This window comes from Penicillium oxalicum, chromosome I (genome assembly GCF_001723175.1).
Source record: "Penicillium oxalicum strain HP7-1 chromosome I, whole genome shotgun sequence".
Taxonomy (NCBI): Eukaryota; Fungi; Ascomycota; class Eurotiomycetes; order Eurotiales; family Aspergillaceae; genus Penicillium; species Penicillium oxalicum.
In genome coordinates, this window is record NC_064650.1 from 5,575,828 (window position 1) to 5,591,092 (window position 15,265).

Here is a 15,265-nt window from a genome sequence, read left to right on the forward strand (position 1 = left end):
ACACTTTGCAGTTCGCACAACAATCTTTCACTTGCTGCATCGGCTTTGAACAAGGGGAAGGTGTCGAAAAGGGACGGCAAATCAGCAACGTCATCGCGCGAAGAGGGAAAGACAACTGAAGGACCGATTGTGCGTCCCGACGTCGAAAAAGGTGGATAGAGGATCGTTCTGAACTCTACACAATCGCAGTCATCTCCTGCAAATACAGTCCCAGTATCGATTTGGATCACCACGCTGCCAACCGACTGCTACCACTCCGTTATCAACGCTCTAGCCAGCGAAGAGAGAGATTGAGTGAGGAACTCTTCTTTCATGGAGGGAAAAGATAAACGACTCGTTGACTTCTTGCGCACTGAACGACCTATCTGAATCATCTGTCTTTCAAAGGCGAAGCATCGCTTCACTCGCCAGCCAGAAACTCTGAACCGAAAAGCTTGACCACGGCACGGGCTGCGATCTTTCAACTGATCACTTTACCTATTCCAGTGTCGCCGGAAGGCTTATCGCGGGCCGACATTGCTCAGCCGAGGGGTGTGCGGTATAGCGATGGCGGCGGCGGCAGCAGCAGCAGCGGCAGTGAAAAAATCCTGGCTTGAAAGAGCGGAATTGTCTGCTGGGAAGCTGCTTTTCTATTTCATCTTTTGGGGAGGCCACCTGGCCGTATTTGCTGGTGGATGGTAGGTGACAAGCAACGAGTCCCCCCCCCACCTGCTGCAACAGTAATACAATGCTAAAAGACTCTTGCAGGTACTGGCAGGTTGTCAACGTTCAACTGGCCGCCTTGAATGTGCTCGAGTATTCCGTCTATATCTCGCGAGGGCAGCTCTCATTTTGACAATCGATGCAACTTTGATCGTGCTTCCTATGGTGTCGGAATGTCCTCCGATGGCTTCGCCCTCAGATCAGATTGGCTACCGCTCGATGAGTCGGCCTGGTTTCATCGACAGGTAGCATACGCCATTCTAGTATTTGTGCTATTGCACACAGGCGCTCACTACGTGAAGTATGTGATATTCTTCTAACGCTCTCTTTCAAACCGACGGTTGAGGTCGTCCCGACTAACAGATCTCGATAGCTTTTACAATATTGAAAAGCAGCATATCCGTCCCGTTTTGGGCGTACAAATTCACTACACTGAGGCAGCTGGTATCACCGGCCATGTCATGCTTTTATGCATGATGCTGATGTACAAGACAACACATCACCGTATTCGCCAACAAGCTTTCGTTCGAAACCTTTTGGTACACACACCATCTATTCGTTCCCTTTTTGTTGGCTCTCTACACCCATGTGCAACGGGATGCTTTGTCCGAAATTCGCCTCATCCGATATCACCATTTGCAGGGAATCCATTCTGGGGCATTGTTTTGGCTATGAAGGATGGCGATGGGAGCTTGTGGCAGCCACACTGTATCTTTTCGAGCGCCTTTACCGCGAGGTACGATCGAGGCGAGAGACCGAGATCACCAAGGTGATACGTCATCCCTATGGTATGTCTACGCTGACGCCGACACAGAAACAAAGAAGACCTTGGCAACTAATTCGTCATCTGCAGATGCTATGGAGATTCAATTCCGCAAGCCAAGTATGAAGTATAAGCCTGGCCAGTGGCTTTTTCTTCAAGTGCCGGATGTCTCCAATCATCAATGGCACCCGTTCACAATCACCTCCTGTCCCTTCGATCCGTACATCAGCGTACACGTGCGTCAGGTCGGTGACTTCACTCGCGCTCTTGGAGACGCACTCGGATGTGGTCCTGCACAGGCGAAGGATCTCGAAGGCCTCGATCCCCTGGGCATGTACGAGGTGGCACTGCAGAACGGACAGATGATGCCCAAAATCCGGATCGATGGACCCTATGGTGCACCGGCAGAAGATGTATTCGAAAACGAAATCGCCGTCCTGATAGGTACGGGTATCGGTGTCACCCCCTGGGCTTCAATCCTGAAGAATATATGGCATCTCCGCTCCAGCCCCAACCCCCCTCGCCGCCTGCGGCGTGTCGAATTCATCTGGATCTGCAAGGACACCTCGTCCTTTGAATGGTTTCAGGCTCTCTTATCGTCTTTGGAATCCCAATCCGCCAACGCAGCCGCCTATGAAGGCAGCGTGGAGTTCTTGCGCATCCATACTTATCTCACCCAGCGCCTCGACGAGGACACGGCGGCCAACATTTACCTCAATTCGGTGGGTCAAGCCCTCGATCCTCTCACCGAATTGAAGTCACAAACCAACTTTGGCCGACCGGACTTCAAGCGGCTCTTCACAGCCATGCGTGTTGGTCTACTCAATCAGACCTATATTCAAGGCCTGCAGACAGCGTCAGCGACAGAGGTTGGTGTGTACTTCTGTGGACCGAATGCGGCAGCTCGCCAGATCAACGAGGCGGCCAAGAACGCATCGAGCAAGGAAGTACGGTTCAAGTTCTGGAAAGAGCACTTTTGAATTCATTTCGCTTGCTGTTGGTGATTTGATTTCTCCTTCTTCTTTTTTCATCTCGCTTTTGTTTTCTCCTACGATGTTGTTCTCCCACATCGTGAATGACTTTATGAGTGACGAATTTCTGTCTTTTGCCATCTGCGTTCTCCTGCCTTGGCCCGATTCAATATGGGAGGGCCTCGATTCCCTCTCGTGTTTTTTCCGAATCTGCGGCTATTTCGGATGATCAGATGGGGTCTGTAATATAACTGATGAACATGGTACTATCTCTTGTTTTGAGGAAGAATTTTTGCACACATTAAGATAATTCAATTGTATTGTTATACGGATTGGATTACCACCAGGCCCTGTCATTGGCCATGAACCGCATCGAGTCAAATTTTGAAATCTCATCTTTGTCGGTTGTCTATTTCGCCCCAGCTTCAATACCACCCAACTCTTCCACCACCGCATCGAACCATGCGTTGGCCTCACGCTTGGCCCTTGCACTCTGATCATCCCATTCGGCCAAATCCGCAGAAATATCATTCCTGATGCGCAGCTGCTTTTCAACCAAAAGGTTATACAGCTCGCGCATATCATTGAAGTGCAGACTGTCCGCGTTGGATACAGAAGTATTCCCGAGGCGCTCCATACCAAGCAGTACCAGTTCTTTGGACCAGGGACAAGCGCGAATGGCCCGGTAGAGCACGTCCTTGGCGGCCTTGGTGTCCTTTGGACCCTCAAGCTCGAATAAGAGGTAAAGCTTCCATAAGGTGATATTTGCACGTCCATCGTTTTCATCAGCCAAGCCGGATAAATCTCGATGGCCTTGACGGTAGTGTATCGGGCTCGTGTGATCCCATAAAGCTTTTTCAAACGCTGCCCGGACAGCGTGGACGGAGCCATTCAGAGATTTGAAGCGCCACAGTGCTGAGTAAACCGATAGCAAGTGAAGAGTCACATTTGTCCTCTGCAGGATGGCGGGTGGCGAATCGGAGAGAGCTTCGCGAAGGTGGCGCTCCTCAGAGCCAGCTTTCACAAATCCTATCGGGTCGGGGACTCGATGGGTGATCGGGAGACGAGATTCGTTCCACACAAATAATGACAGGAAGATGGTGTTATGCGGAAAGGCGACCACGCTCTCCTTCAATATCGATTGCAATTGATGCACGTTCATGTGACACCCTTTCCGATTCGTATGGAAGAACACGAGTTTGGCCCGGGACTGGTGCAACAGTTCGAGAGTGAACGCCTTGAAATCTGACTCGCCTAATCGAGCGTTATTGCTAGCCTGCAACATAGCCCACTTGTAGACTGCAAGTGCCGGCTCCAAAGACTTCTCCGATAGGTATCGACTCAGGGCCAGACAGTCGGCAGAGGCTACGAATGCTCTTGTGTGCCGTTGCGCCAAGGCGTCTTGACAAAATTGATGACAGAACTAACGGATTCTTTTAGTACGGAGAAGCAAGAAAACAGCGGAAGATCGCCCGTGATAGGCAAACTTACCCTTTCTTGTTTCAGCTTTTCCAACGCCTTGTACTCAACGAAGTCGGTGGTTGCGCTGTACACTGCCATATCAATTTCATCTTGAGCCATGGCATTGAGCAAATAGGACGGCCTTGCCAGATCGCCTTGGTCAAGTAGCTCCCATATCCATGCATTCCACAGAAGCACGCAATCGAACTGCTCCACATCCGCAAAAGACTTGCGTTCCTTGATAGCCGACGACCATGTGACAAGGGCGCGGTCCTGTGAGCCCGATCGCCATTGCATCAGAGCAAACGCATTGTAGAGACGAAGACTCGAAGGGCGACTTCGTAACAGACGCTTTGCATACTTATTAGCTGTTTCCTTGTCGCAAACAAACTCAAGTGCAAGCGCATATTCGGCTAAGTCGCAGTTTTGATCAAACTTCTCCACTAACTTGCGCAAAGTTTGGCGCACCCAGCCCTGCCTCAAGCGAAATGTGTCATCCCTGGCGTTGATCCAAGGTCGCATGGAGTAGAACCAATTTGGCGGAGCGAAAAGGGTGTCGGGCGTGTGGATAAAGTCGATGATTGGGAACAACAGCGGCGAACGATGATGAGCCGCCCCGTTGGCCAAGTCCATCGCCCAGTTGAGGAAGTCGGCCTCAACAAAATCTTCCAGCGTATTTGATAGGAAACTGTCACCACACCATGATCGGGTTGTACGGTAGTTACCGGTGACTGTAAGGTGAGGCAGGCGACAAAAACACAAGAAGGCATTGATGAGCAAGGTCGGATCATCAACACGGGATACGAAGGGCAAAACTTCACGTATGTCAGAAGATAAGACAACGGAAAATGTGGTGTCGACTGTGACCCCGAAGTCATCCACACTTCGAGCAGGCATATTTAAAGCGTGGGCGACTTTGCGCTCGGTTTTGACCCAAGATTCGAAAAGAGAGGAGCTTTCCGTGCCTGTGTCAAATTCCACGCAGACTGGATCGAGACGAATTTGCTTTCCCGTCTCCCAACAAGATTCTTTGCCTTCACCCAGACGCGCAACTTCCGAATCCCAGAAGTGACAAAAGGCATCCAGCGCTGTGCCTTGTGCCGCCTTGTCGAGTGTCGGGGGTGCAAAAAAGACGAACTCAAGGGCTGCCTGCCACAGTCCAGAGGCAAGCTCTGAATAGCCAGCTTCAATAAGTAAAAGAGACAGGCGCAAGAGAAGATAGCATTGGACTTGGTTCTGATGGAACGAGTCTAACTCTGAAGCCGCCTGCTTCATGAAGCTGATGACCAAAAACTTGTGTTCGTCCAATGAAAACTCGCTGGAATCACGTTGGCGAAAGTTGAGGTAGCCCAGTAAGAGATCAGTAGAGTTGGGAAGCTTTCGTACAGTATCTTTCCATTCTTGCAAGAGTTTCTTGCGATCCCAAAGCTTGCCACCTTCTTTCAAACGTTCCATCAACAACAAGTCTCTTCCCACAGCACGACCCGACCTTTTTAGCGCCTCTTCAAGCAAGCCAAGTTTCACATCAGCGACAGCTTTTTCTTCGGCGGGCGTCAATGAGCGCGATTCGTCTTCGGGGCCATGGAGAATTGTCTGCAGCCTGACAAGATTGAGCCATGCCGCAATGTCTGTCGGATGCGAATCGACAACGCGCCGCAATTCTGCGTGCTGAGATCGACGCCGCGCATCGACGGCTACATGAAGGTTTCCGGGCTGGCTGTCCTGAGTACTGACGTATTCCATCCCCTCCGGTACTTTCTTCTCATATTTGGCCTTGCCAAGAATAGACCGATACGCCTGGCGATCATCGTCGGAAAGAGATTCGCTGTTGTCATTCTTCGACACTTCACCTTTCTCATAATCTGTATTTACCCAAGGACCAAGGCTCAGGAAATCGTGACTCAAGCTCTCATCTGAGGCGAACACGGGTTCATCTCGAAAGCGATATATGTCTGAGACACGCTTCAAGTGTTGTGAAAAAGTTCCTGGGGCTTTCTTATCTTCGTACCTGTGGCGTTTGTCACGAAGCACAATGATGTCTTTGTCCTGTATGTCCCGTTCGATAATCAAATATGCGGGCAGACCCATGACCTGGCCGGAGCCGACCCTTGTGTAGGAGGGAATGTCATAGCGATGAGCAGTGCCGTATTTGAGCACTGAACGGTCACCCTTGGAGTCATAAATGATATTGTCGCTTAGTGATGAAGGTGAATTATCGGGGCTGAAAGGTCGAGGATTGCTGGTGTCAAATGTAGTCCGTTCTTCATTGAATATGGGTTTGCTGGGCAATACGCGCCTCGGTTTCACACCGAGATCACGGGTTGCTCTACCATCCCGATGGGAAAAGCGATGGCGGCGTTCGGATGACTGGGAGCGAGGGCTTTCAACGGAATCATGCTGACGCCAGCTTTTTCGCTGCTCATGAGGAGACCGGGACCGATGGCGATGAGAGCGGTGCTTCGAGCTACTGACACCTGAGGTTTCACTATCTCGAGCAGCCTCAGGGGCATCTACAGGTAGCTTGAAGCTACCAAACTTCGGGACAGACTTTTTGTCCTGAGGCGCGGTTAGAGACAGCTCAGAAAACATTCGGCGAGGAAGAAATACTTACCTTTGACTCGGACCAGTCCATTATTCAAGGTTGCTACCCTGCGCATGAGCTGGAGCGATGATAACGGAGTAAAGATGATCCGGCGGTGAAAGCCAAGAGATGAATGTGACATAAAGTGGCAGAAAGATGGGGTTAATCCAGAAAGCGGTAAACGTCAGGTATGGGGCTCGGCGGAGAACGGACATTTTTCAAAAACAGCAGGCGGTGGATGCAGCCGCCGACAGAAAAAAAAGTTGACTGTACAACATCGGATCAAAAATTCACGCGCTTCATTGAAAAAGCAGCGGTCACCATTCTGGATAGGAGGGAGATGGCTCATTGTGATTTGCAGTAAAACCTATCTTTCCTGAGCTTCCTTCACAATCATGGCGACCTCTCTTGCGGCTCAGTTGTCGCAGATTGCGGCCAAATCGACACACCAGCTCGATCTCAAGAAGCAGCGCATCTCGCATTCGCAGTCGCTGATCTTTGACCGCAAGGTCGCTTCTACACAAGACTTTGATACAATCTACGACATTTGCCATGATGGATTCTTGGAACTTTGTTCGCTCGATAGCCGTTTCGAAGAGTTTGAGCGATCCATTTTCAGTGAGCAAAGCAAGGCGGAGGACCGCACAGAGCTCAATAGCTCTCAAAACCAAGAGCTCGATGCTGTCATTGAATCTTTCCTGGCTTTGGTAGGAGGGCGGCTTCAACTAAGCCCTGCGGTTAAAGCAGTGGACTGGCTTGTCCGACGTTTTCGGTGCGTCGATGTGTATCTGCTTTGACAGAGGTCCTTTCCTGTACTAACTGTTCTCATTAGTGTTCACGAGTACAACACGGCGTGCATCCTACTCACATTCCTTCCTTACCATACGACCCCTCTATTCCTGAACCTTCTCTCCATCCTCCCGAATGATCTGACGCCAACATTCAAAGTGCTTTACCCATATAAGACAGGCCTCATTAATCCGCCACGGCATCCGATCGTTCACAGTGCTACTACGAACAAGGCATTCTTTGCTGCATTAAACGAATATGTCCTAAAGGCCTGTCAGCAGAATGCGCAAAGCCACGCATTGCTCTCTTTTTGGGCCAGCGTCGTCACCGAGGCTGTAGCTGGTATGCTCGACAGTGCTCGTGCAGGTCGGCGAGAAGCTGAAAAGCAAAAGCATGAAGACATTCTGATCCGCGTACTACCTCTTCTGAGCCGCGCATTCTCGCTCAAGCAAGTCTCGGAGCTGATTGTCAGCTGCTACATGATTTCAGTTGTTCTGGCCCAAAAAGCATCGCTGACGGATTCTGTTTTGGATGGTCTGATGGAAAGTGTTGTTAGCTCATGGTCTGAGGAAACATTGAGCTCTGCAATGATCTGTCTGTCAATACTTGCAGGGCAAAAGGCGTCCGCCACTTTGCCAAGGAAAGTCTTCAAAGCTGTATTACGCCTCGAACAGCCACTGAAGCAGTTGTCTGAGACTTCTACTCAGTGCCCGACGTCCAAGCTACTGCTGGGACTCGTCACAGGATGCGTCAGCAATCTCGATAAGCAGAAAGATGTCACACGACTTTCTCTCTTGTCTTCAATTATCGAGAGTAGCATACTCGAAGCTGAAGATCTGAGAGCGGCCATGGCTATTGTGCTGAAAGCAGCCAGCGACTCTGACGACACGCGCGGAATGTCTCTTGAGATACAAACCCGGCTTGCAGAAATTGTTCAGGATTTCAGCCAATCGACTTCATTGCAGCCAGAATTCAAGAGGGTGCTTGCAGAGTCATCCTTGAATGTCAACGCGATTGAGCACAACTTGCAAACAGTCGTCGACACACCGGTCCCAGCAGCTGCCATCGAGGATGTGGACATGGAAGATGTGGAACATACGTTGGAAAAGTTCTCCCCCGCGTTGGATTCATTGAAAAACGAGACATTGTATCCATCGTCCTTCCTTGGCAAGTCCTCTATTCCTGAGTTTGACAACCTCGTTCAAGTCTTTGCGTTGGCGGTCGATTCCGACGTGAAGACCGAACAATTCACCAGTTTACCAATTCTTGGCAAGAAACACGCCACCAAGGAACCTCAATTCATTTCTTTCTTCGTCCGCGTCTTTTCCGGCCCTTACCCTATCGGGACCAAGGTTGCGGCACTTGATGTCTTGTCATCCGTTCTTTCATCTCCTGCGAACGATTTCGATCCCCAGGCGCTGCTGCCATCATTGGTTGTTGGTCTGGCAGATCCCTCAGAGCGCATCCGTCGTGAGACTGCCGGAGTCATGGCTCGCATGTGCTCTTTCTACAAAACAAACCACAAGCTTGATGCGGTTCGCCCGTGGGGTTCGTCCTCCATCTACGGGAGTCCAAAGACATCTGCAGGCGTACAATGGCTTGCTCCATCCGACGTGCAAAAAGTGCTCGAGTCTGCCATCCTTCCTTTCCTCGAGGAGTATACTCTTGACTCGATGTATATTATGAAGGTCATTGATGCCACCCTTCGTGGAGTATCTCTTTCGGAGAACTCCGGAGCTCAGGAACTCAAGAAATCACTGCGGACTAGTCTTTTTACCTTCCTTTGTTCGCATGTCACCCACATGCCGATTCTGGCGCCCAAGTTCACCCTTTTGCGCATCCTCAATAATGTCAAGAAGGTTCCAGGAACCAGTCACGCCAAGGAACTTTCGCCGTTACTTGAACAGTGGCGAAACTTCAGTCAGTCGGAGGTCGATGACCTTTGCCAGAAAGAGCGCCTTTCAACCGTTGACTGCGAGCGAGAAGTGGTAGCCATTGTTGGCCCTCGTGATGATAATCCATTTGACATGCTTCTCTCTTGCGTGGCCCCGCGTTCGAGCTCTCTCAGAGCCTCTTTCATCAGTGCGGTGTTTGAACGAATGAAAGAAATCTGGTCAAAGACGACTGAGCAGAGTCAATTGACAGCCTCACAAAAACTCCTAGATATCGCACTCGGAGCGGCCGCCGTCGAGTCTACACTGGCTGATTACTGCCGTGATATCCTGCGCGCCGTGGAGTTGTCTGGGACAATTCTGGTCAACTTTGTGCGCAAGATTCCTGCCTCGTTGACTGATATCGAAAGTATGGGCCCCGCGCCGAAACGGCGACGAACAAGCCAAACAAACATGGTTGCTATGACCGTTAAGGATGAAGCAGAGCTTAGCAAACTTATGGATAAGATGACTTTTATTCTTGAGGTGATTGACAACTCGAATCCTGGCTCTCATCCTGAACTGGCGGATGGTCTATTTCAAACGTTGGCGGCATTGCACCATTTCAAATCGCAGATTCAATCCGGCATGAGCTACCTTTTGAGTTTGACGCTAGGCAGTCTCTTGGCTATTGTCAACAACTCCAAGGCATCCTCAAAGCCTTTGTTCGACACTTCTACCATTCGTGCCGATCTTGTTGTTGACTGCGTCCGAACCACGGACAGTCCACAGGTTCAGAACGCCGCTCTCTTGCTTGTGGCGGGTCTTTCAGTCATCGCCCCCGAGCTCGTCCTCCACAGCGTGATGCCTATATTCACATTTATGGGCTCAAGCGTTCTGCGCAAAGATGACGACTACTCCGTCGCCGTCATTGACCAGACTATTGATCAGGTTGTTCCGGCTCTCATTCAGTCTCTTCGCAACCAGAAGCGTGATATCGTCTCAGGTACCTCTGAGCTTTTGCTCAGCTTCACAGCTGCCTTCGAACATATCCCTTCCCACCGCCGACTGCGGCTCTTCCATGCTCTGATTACTAAGCTTGGCACGCAAGACTTCTTGTTCGCTGTGTTGGCAATGCTGGCCAACCGCTACGCCCTTGATAAGGATGTTCTCACCCTGATGACCGGTGTGGCCTCGGACACAACACCTGTCGTTGAGCTTACTACTTACAGCAAGTATCTCAATTTGGTCATTGATTCCTTGAAGCCAAAGCCAGGGATTTCCAAGGTTCTTCTCGGCATTGGAAGTGACGATGGCCGTGAGCCACAGAAGGTGGCGGTTGATCTACTCCGAGATCTTGCTCACTTGCTCAAGCATTCTACCTTAAAGGCAAAGCTGGAAGCTGCATTTGAGACCGAGAATGAGGTGGCCGATCAGGTCCGAGCTTGTTTCTCTCGGGTGTTGGAACAAGTTCTTGGACTCGGGGAACTGGTGCAAAGCATGAAGCCCGTCAGCCACGCCTGTGGTGAAGTCCTGGGATCTCTGTTCGGTACATTGTCGCTTGTGGACTTCCTTGACACCATTGAGGTGCTTCTTCAAGGACCCAACGATGACCTTCGACGCAAGGTCCTTCGATTGCTCGAAACCCGTCTTCGTCAGAATCCCGAGCGAGACAACGAGTCTCAAATCCGTGTGCTTGACTTTTTGCCCACGCTGGTTACCATCGTCCAGTCCTCGCCTGACAAGCTCCTCAAACACGCTGCTGTTGCTTGTATCGACCGTATTACTGAGAAATATGGTCGGAAAGACCCCTCGAAGGTTATCCCAGCTGCTCAGGTTGTTGCAAGCTCGTCCTGCATCGGTCAAGATGATGAGCGCATTCGCATCATGGGTGTTCTGTGCCTTGCTTCCATGGCAGAGGTACTTGGTGAGGCTATGATTCCAGCTCTTCCTGACGCAATGAAGCGTTCTCTGGAACTTCTGGAATCGAGTCTGGCTCCCAACAACGAGAACTCCCGTCTACATGACGCTGTATTCTCTCTGTTCTCCGCACTGCTCGTCAATATCCCGTTCATGCTCTCACCGTCCCATCTCGACCAGATTCTCCGCCTCGCTTTCAAATCTTCCGAGGCAGATCTTGAGGACACCTCCGATGAGACTCGAATGGAGACTCTGCGGCTTCTGGCATCACGCAAGATGGACCTGTCGACCAGTCTCGGGGCAATTTCTCGCAACTGGCACCATGCTGTTGAGACTGGCCCCATTGCCGTCAACGAGATTCTTGAAGTGCTTTCGCTTGCGATCGAAAAGAACCCCAAGTCGGCAGTCGCCAAGAATGTGAATCTTCTGTCCAAGATCCTCTTTGACGCTTTCGACTTGCGTCGCGAGCAGGTCAGCCTTGGTGATGCATCCGATTTCGATGCCTCTGATCTTGATGAGGCCGAGACGGCCCTCAACGACGTCACTATCAAGATGATCTACAAGCTCAACGACAGCACATTCCGTCCACTGTTTATCAAGCTCGTTGAGTGGGCCACGTCTGGCGTGTCCAAGAAGGATGAGCAGGGCCAAATCTCTCGACTCACTACGTTCTATGGCTTCCTCCAGGTCTTCTTTGGCACTCTACAGTCCATTGTCACTGGCTACTCCAATTATATTTTGGAGAACGTTGTCGAGGTCCTGGGCAAGGCCGGGCCTGCCAAGGCCACCAAGGCCCTTTGGCTGGCTGCTTTGCGGACACTGCGCAATTCTTTCGAGCATGACCAAGATGGTAAGTCTTTCTTTTTCCGGTATTTCTCGAGCAAACAAGAAAATGATTGGCATTCTAACATTCTTCCAGAATTCTGGCAATCTCCATCACACCTGGCCAGTATTTCTGGACCTCTTATTTCACAACTTACACACGCCACCACATCCAAGACTGCAGCTCTCGTTGCCGAAGAGGTTGTTCCCGCTATCACAGAGTTGGCTGTTGCCGCCGACTCAACGGACAACTACAAAGAGCTCAACATGGCCCTGATGAAGTATCTTCGTCCTTCTACGGCCTCCACCTCCCGATCGTCTGGTGGCGATAATGCTTTCACTCGCCTTGCCGCTTTGAAGGCCGAGCAGGCCCTCACGGAGCAACTCGGCGAGGAATGGCTCGCCCTACTCCCCGAGATGCTGCCTTATATCAGTGAACTCATGGAGGACGAGGATGAGAGTGTTGAGCGCGAGGTGCGCAAGTGGGTGAAGCAGATTGAGGGTGTGCTTGGAGAGCGACTTGATGATATGTTGACATAGGGGTCTTCCTTGGGAGATTGAACCATTGTATAAAAATTGGGCATTTTCTGGCGTTTGTAGAATAGATCAGATCACCTTGGTTGGTATCTTGGAAATTCTATTCTATGATAAAACTTTTCTTTCACTTTTTTCCCCTCTTTGTTTTGTTTCGTGCGAAGATTCTAGGGCTTGGGAGTTCCAGGAGGGCGATCTCCCTCGCATTTTTTAGATAGATTTGAAGACTGGACTTTCAATGTTCTTGTTTTGCTTGAAAATATTGGTATATTCAATAGCGAGCGACTCGACGATATAGCTGTCCTGCTAAAGAGCAGAGTAGCTCCCAGCGTCGTCAAAGGTAGATGCGAGACAAGTAGGTAATGGCGGTGGAACAACAGGTAGTGACAGTGAGGCAGGTATTGCCAGCAAGACAGGTAATGACAGTGACACGACTCGTAACAATCAGACAGGTAGTGACAGCTCGATATCAGGCAAAGAGAGTGGAGCAGGTGGTGACGGTAAAATAGGAAGCGACTGTCAACCATCATATCAACCGCTTGCGGTGTGTTGCAAGTTAGCTCGCGACAAAGAGAGACTTCCTCGAATTCGATACGAAATTTCAAACGTTCTCAGTTTGATGGGAAGCCAGCCTTCAAGTTGTCGTAAGACGAAATGGGATAGCTCAGCTCATTCGGGCTTTGGTCCAGCGCTCCGACTCCGCCGAACTGATTGACAACCTGAGGAGTGTGTTTGTTAGTTGCAAGAACAGAGATGTGATACCACCGCGGATTTCTTGTTCATGGAGGGTTGTGTCCATACCGTTGTGATCAGACTGTCAGAGCCAGTTTTGTCGCTGCTGCTCTCTCACCACATGCCTCCACCCAGACCCTTGGACTGGATATACTTCGCCTTGAGCTGGGCCACCTGAGGAGTGTCATAGCTGACCATCATACGCTTGGCAGAGTCGTAGCTGTAGCTCGCCATGGGCTGTTCCAAGAAATTGACGCTCGCTCCAGTCATGGGTAGAGCCTTGTAGTCCCAAACACCATTTTCCCAGCTGCCACTGCCCACGCCGTTGTATGCGGTTCCCGGCCCATCGGTGTTCATGAAGGAGCGGCCGTAGAGTGGCATTCCCATGACAATTTTATTTGCCGGAACGCCATTGGCAGTATAATAGCTAATTGCCTGGTCAGTATTGAAGGGTGTGCTGGCTGGGCTGCTGGTCGAAGCGAAGGTGTTCGCATCATGGCCTGCGATGGTATCCCAGCTTCCAGAGTAATCGTAAGCCATCAGATTCCAGAAGTCTAGATATTTATCCATCTGGGCTAAATGAAGCTGCTGGTAGTTTGATGGGCCTGACTTGATGTCAGCGAAAAGTACAATGATCGTGCCGCCGAACGTAGACGATTTTCGTCCTCCTCCCTCCATCCCAGAAGAAACTCACCAGCAGGGCACGCAACAGTGATTTGGAAGTGGTAGTTGTTAGCGTTCGCCGCGCTGTAAGTGTCCAGAGACTGATAGATGAATTAGCTCAAGAACAGATACACTCCTATCGGCATGAAGGTCTCTTACCGAGCGCAGTTGTTGCAAAGTAGAGACCATGTCGTCTGCTTGGGCGCTGTTGGCAGGATACTGTTCCAGTCAGTTTCTAGTTGCATCATTCCCCAAAGAGTAAGCCGAGTACACACCTCCCAGTCAATATCGACTCCGTCGAAGCCAAGGTTTTTGACCAAATTTGTGGCAGAAGAGGCAAATGTGGCTCTTCCGGAGGCAGTGCTCAAGGGCGCGGCGAAGTTGCTCGAATAAGTCCAACCGCCGATAGAAAGAAGGACTTTGAGCTTTCGGTTTCGCTTTTTCAGGAGGAAGAGCTGCTTGACGCATCCGTAGACATTGTTTCCGGTGTCACTCCACGAATCGCCCGAATAGTGCTTATCAGTATCCGCCCAGGTGTCAGAAAGGTAGACCTCTCCGGTTTCAGGGCGGACATTAGCAAATGCATAGAGAACGTGGGTGAGTCTCTCGGCAGGAAGATCCTGGGGGTTGAAGTTTCGACCGTAGATGGCCTTTAATCGAGATTTTATGAGTTATTCGCTACTTCTATACCAAAGGAGATGCTGACGAAATGGCACTCACCCAGTTGACAAAGTATGCAACAGAGCGATATCCAGCGGAATCACGAGCTTCGAGCTCGGTACTATTGGTGTGATGAGAAGGAATGACAGCACCTGTCACCAGCCATGCAAGGCCGAGAATGAAAGGAAGTACGAATCGCATGGTAAAGGAGTGGTTGGAAGTATCTCGAGGGAATGTCTGGTCGATCCGGCGACTCTGGTGTTGGAGAAATTGAAAGGAAGCCAGGTTGGGAAATACCAGTATATTTGTATGTTTCGCACTCGCGCTTTATCCACCACCTCTATAGCAGCCCTTGTGCTCACCGGACCCAAGCCAGCAACGTGGTCTGCTTCACCTCCAAAGAAAAGACACCCTCTCTCTACCAGGTCATTTTGCGAAATGAGCTCAACGAGTTGACGATACCAAGTTGGGTTCCACTTGCTCACGCTCCCATGTAAGCTTTCTAATTTCGGTAACCGAAACGAAGATCGGGGGCACTCGTTGTCTGCTCATGGCCAATGCGATCACCACCGTTTCAGTGGCTGAGGCTGTCGACGAGGAACGGTCACATTTCTGGTGGCTGCAAAGGGGCCATCGGGTCATGACCCATGCAACAGATGAAGGTCACCGGTGAATGCACTCGAAGCGCTGGAAGGAAGAAAAGACCAGGGACCGCTCCAAACTTGCGAAATGTGACGCCGACCTAGACCGTGGACGTTAAGGATGCGCACGGTCCCACTCATTGCTGATGCTAGAT

General features: G+C 50.7%; 4 protein-coding genes across 4 annotated transcripts; 2 read left to right on the top strand and 2 right to left on the bottom strand.

Annotated features, from left to right (window-relative positions):
- Nucleotides 1–546: 546 nt before the first annotated feature.
- POX_a01842 (uncharacterized protein) lies at nt 547–2,445 on the top strand (the record flags this gene model as incomplete). The annotated part of the gene is made up of 6 exons (XM_050110766.1): nt 547–677; nt 748–795; nt 902–1,003; nt 1,076–1,186; nt 1,345–1,490; nt 1,556–2,445. The coding sequence occupies 6 exons, from the start codon at nt 547–549 to the stop codon at nt 2,443–2,445; spliced, it is 1,428 nt and encodes a 475-aa protein (XP_049974534.1).
- Nucleotides 2,446–2,845: 400 nt separating this feature from the next.
- Nucleotides 2,846–6,529, bottom strand: POX_a01843 (uncharacterized protein; the record flags this gene model as incomplete). Its single annotated transcript, XM_050110767.1, has 3 exons — nt 2,846–3,859; nt 3,928–6,453; nt 6,509–6,529. The coding sequence occupies 3 exons, from the start codon at nt 6,527–6,529 to the stop codon at nt 2,846–2,848; spliced, it is 3,561 nt and encodes a 1,186-aa protein (XP_049974535.1).
- Nucleotides 6,530–6,873: 344 nt separating this feature from the next.
- POX_a01844 (U3 small nucleolar RNA-associated protein 10) lies at nt 6,874–12,420 on the top strand (the record flags this gene model as incomplete). The annotated part of the gene is made up of 3 exons (XM_050110768.1): nt 6,874–7,250; nt 7,311–11,908; nt 11,978–12,420. The coding sequence occupies 3 exons, from the start codon at nt 6,874–6,876 to the stop codon at nt 12,418–12,420; spliced, it is 5,418 nt and encodes a 1,805-aa protein (XP_049974536.1).
- Nucleotides 12,421–13,025: 605 nt separating this feature from the next.
- On the bottom strand, nt 13,026–14,670 carry POX_a01845 (Endochitinase B1; the record flags this gene model as incomplete). The annotated part of the gene is made up of 7 exons (XM_050110769.1): nt 13,026–13,133; nt 13,216–13,228; nt 13,265–13,751; nt 13,841–13,910; nt 13,969–14,028; nt 14,085–14,459; nt 14,530–14,670. The coding sequence occupies 7 exons, from the start codon at nt 14,668–14,670 to the stop codon at nt 13,026–13,028; spliced, it is 1,254 nt and encodes a 417-aa protein (XP_049974537.1).
- Nucleotides 14,671–15,265: the final 595 nt, after the last annotated feature.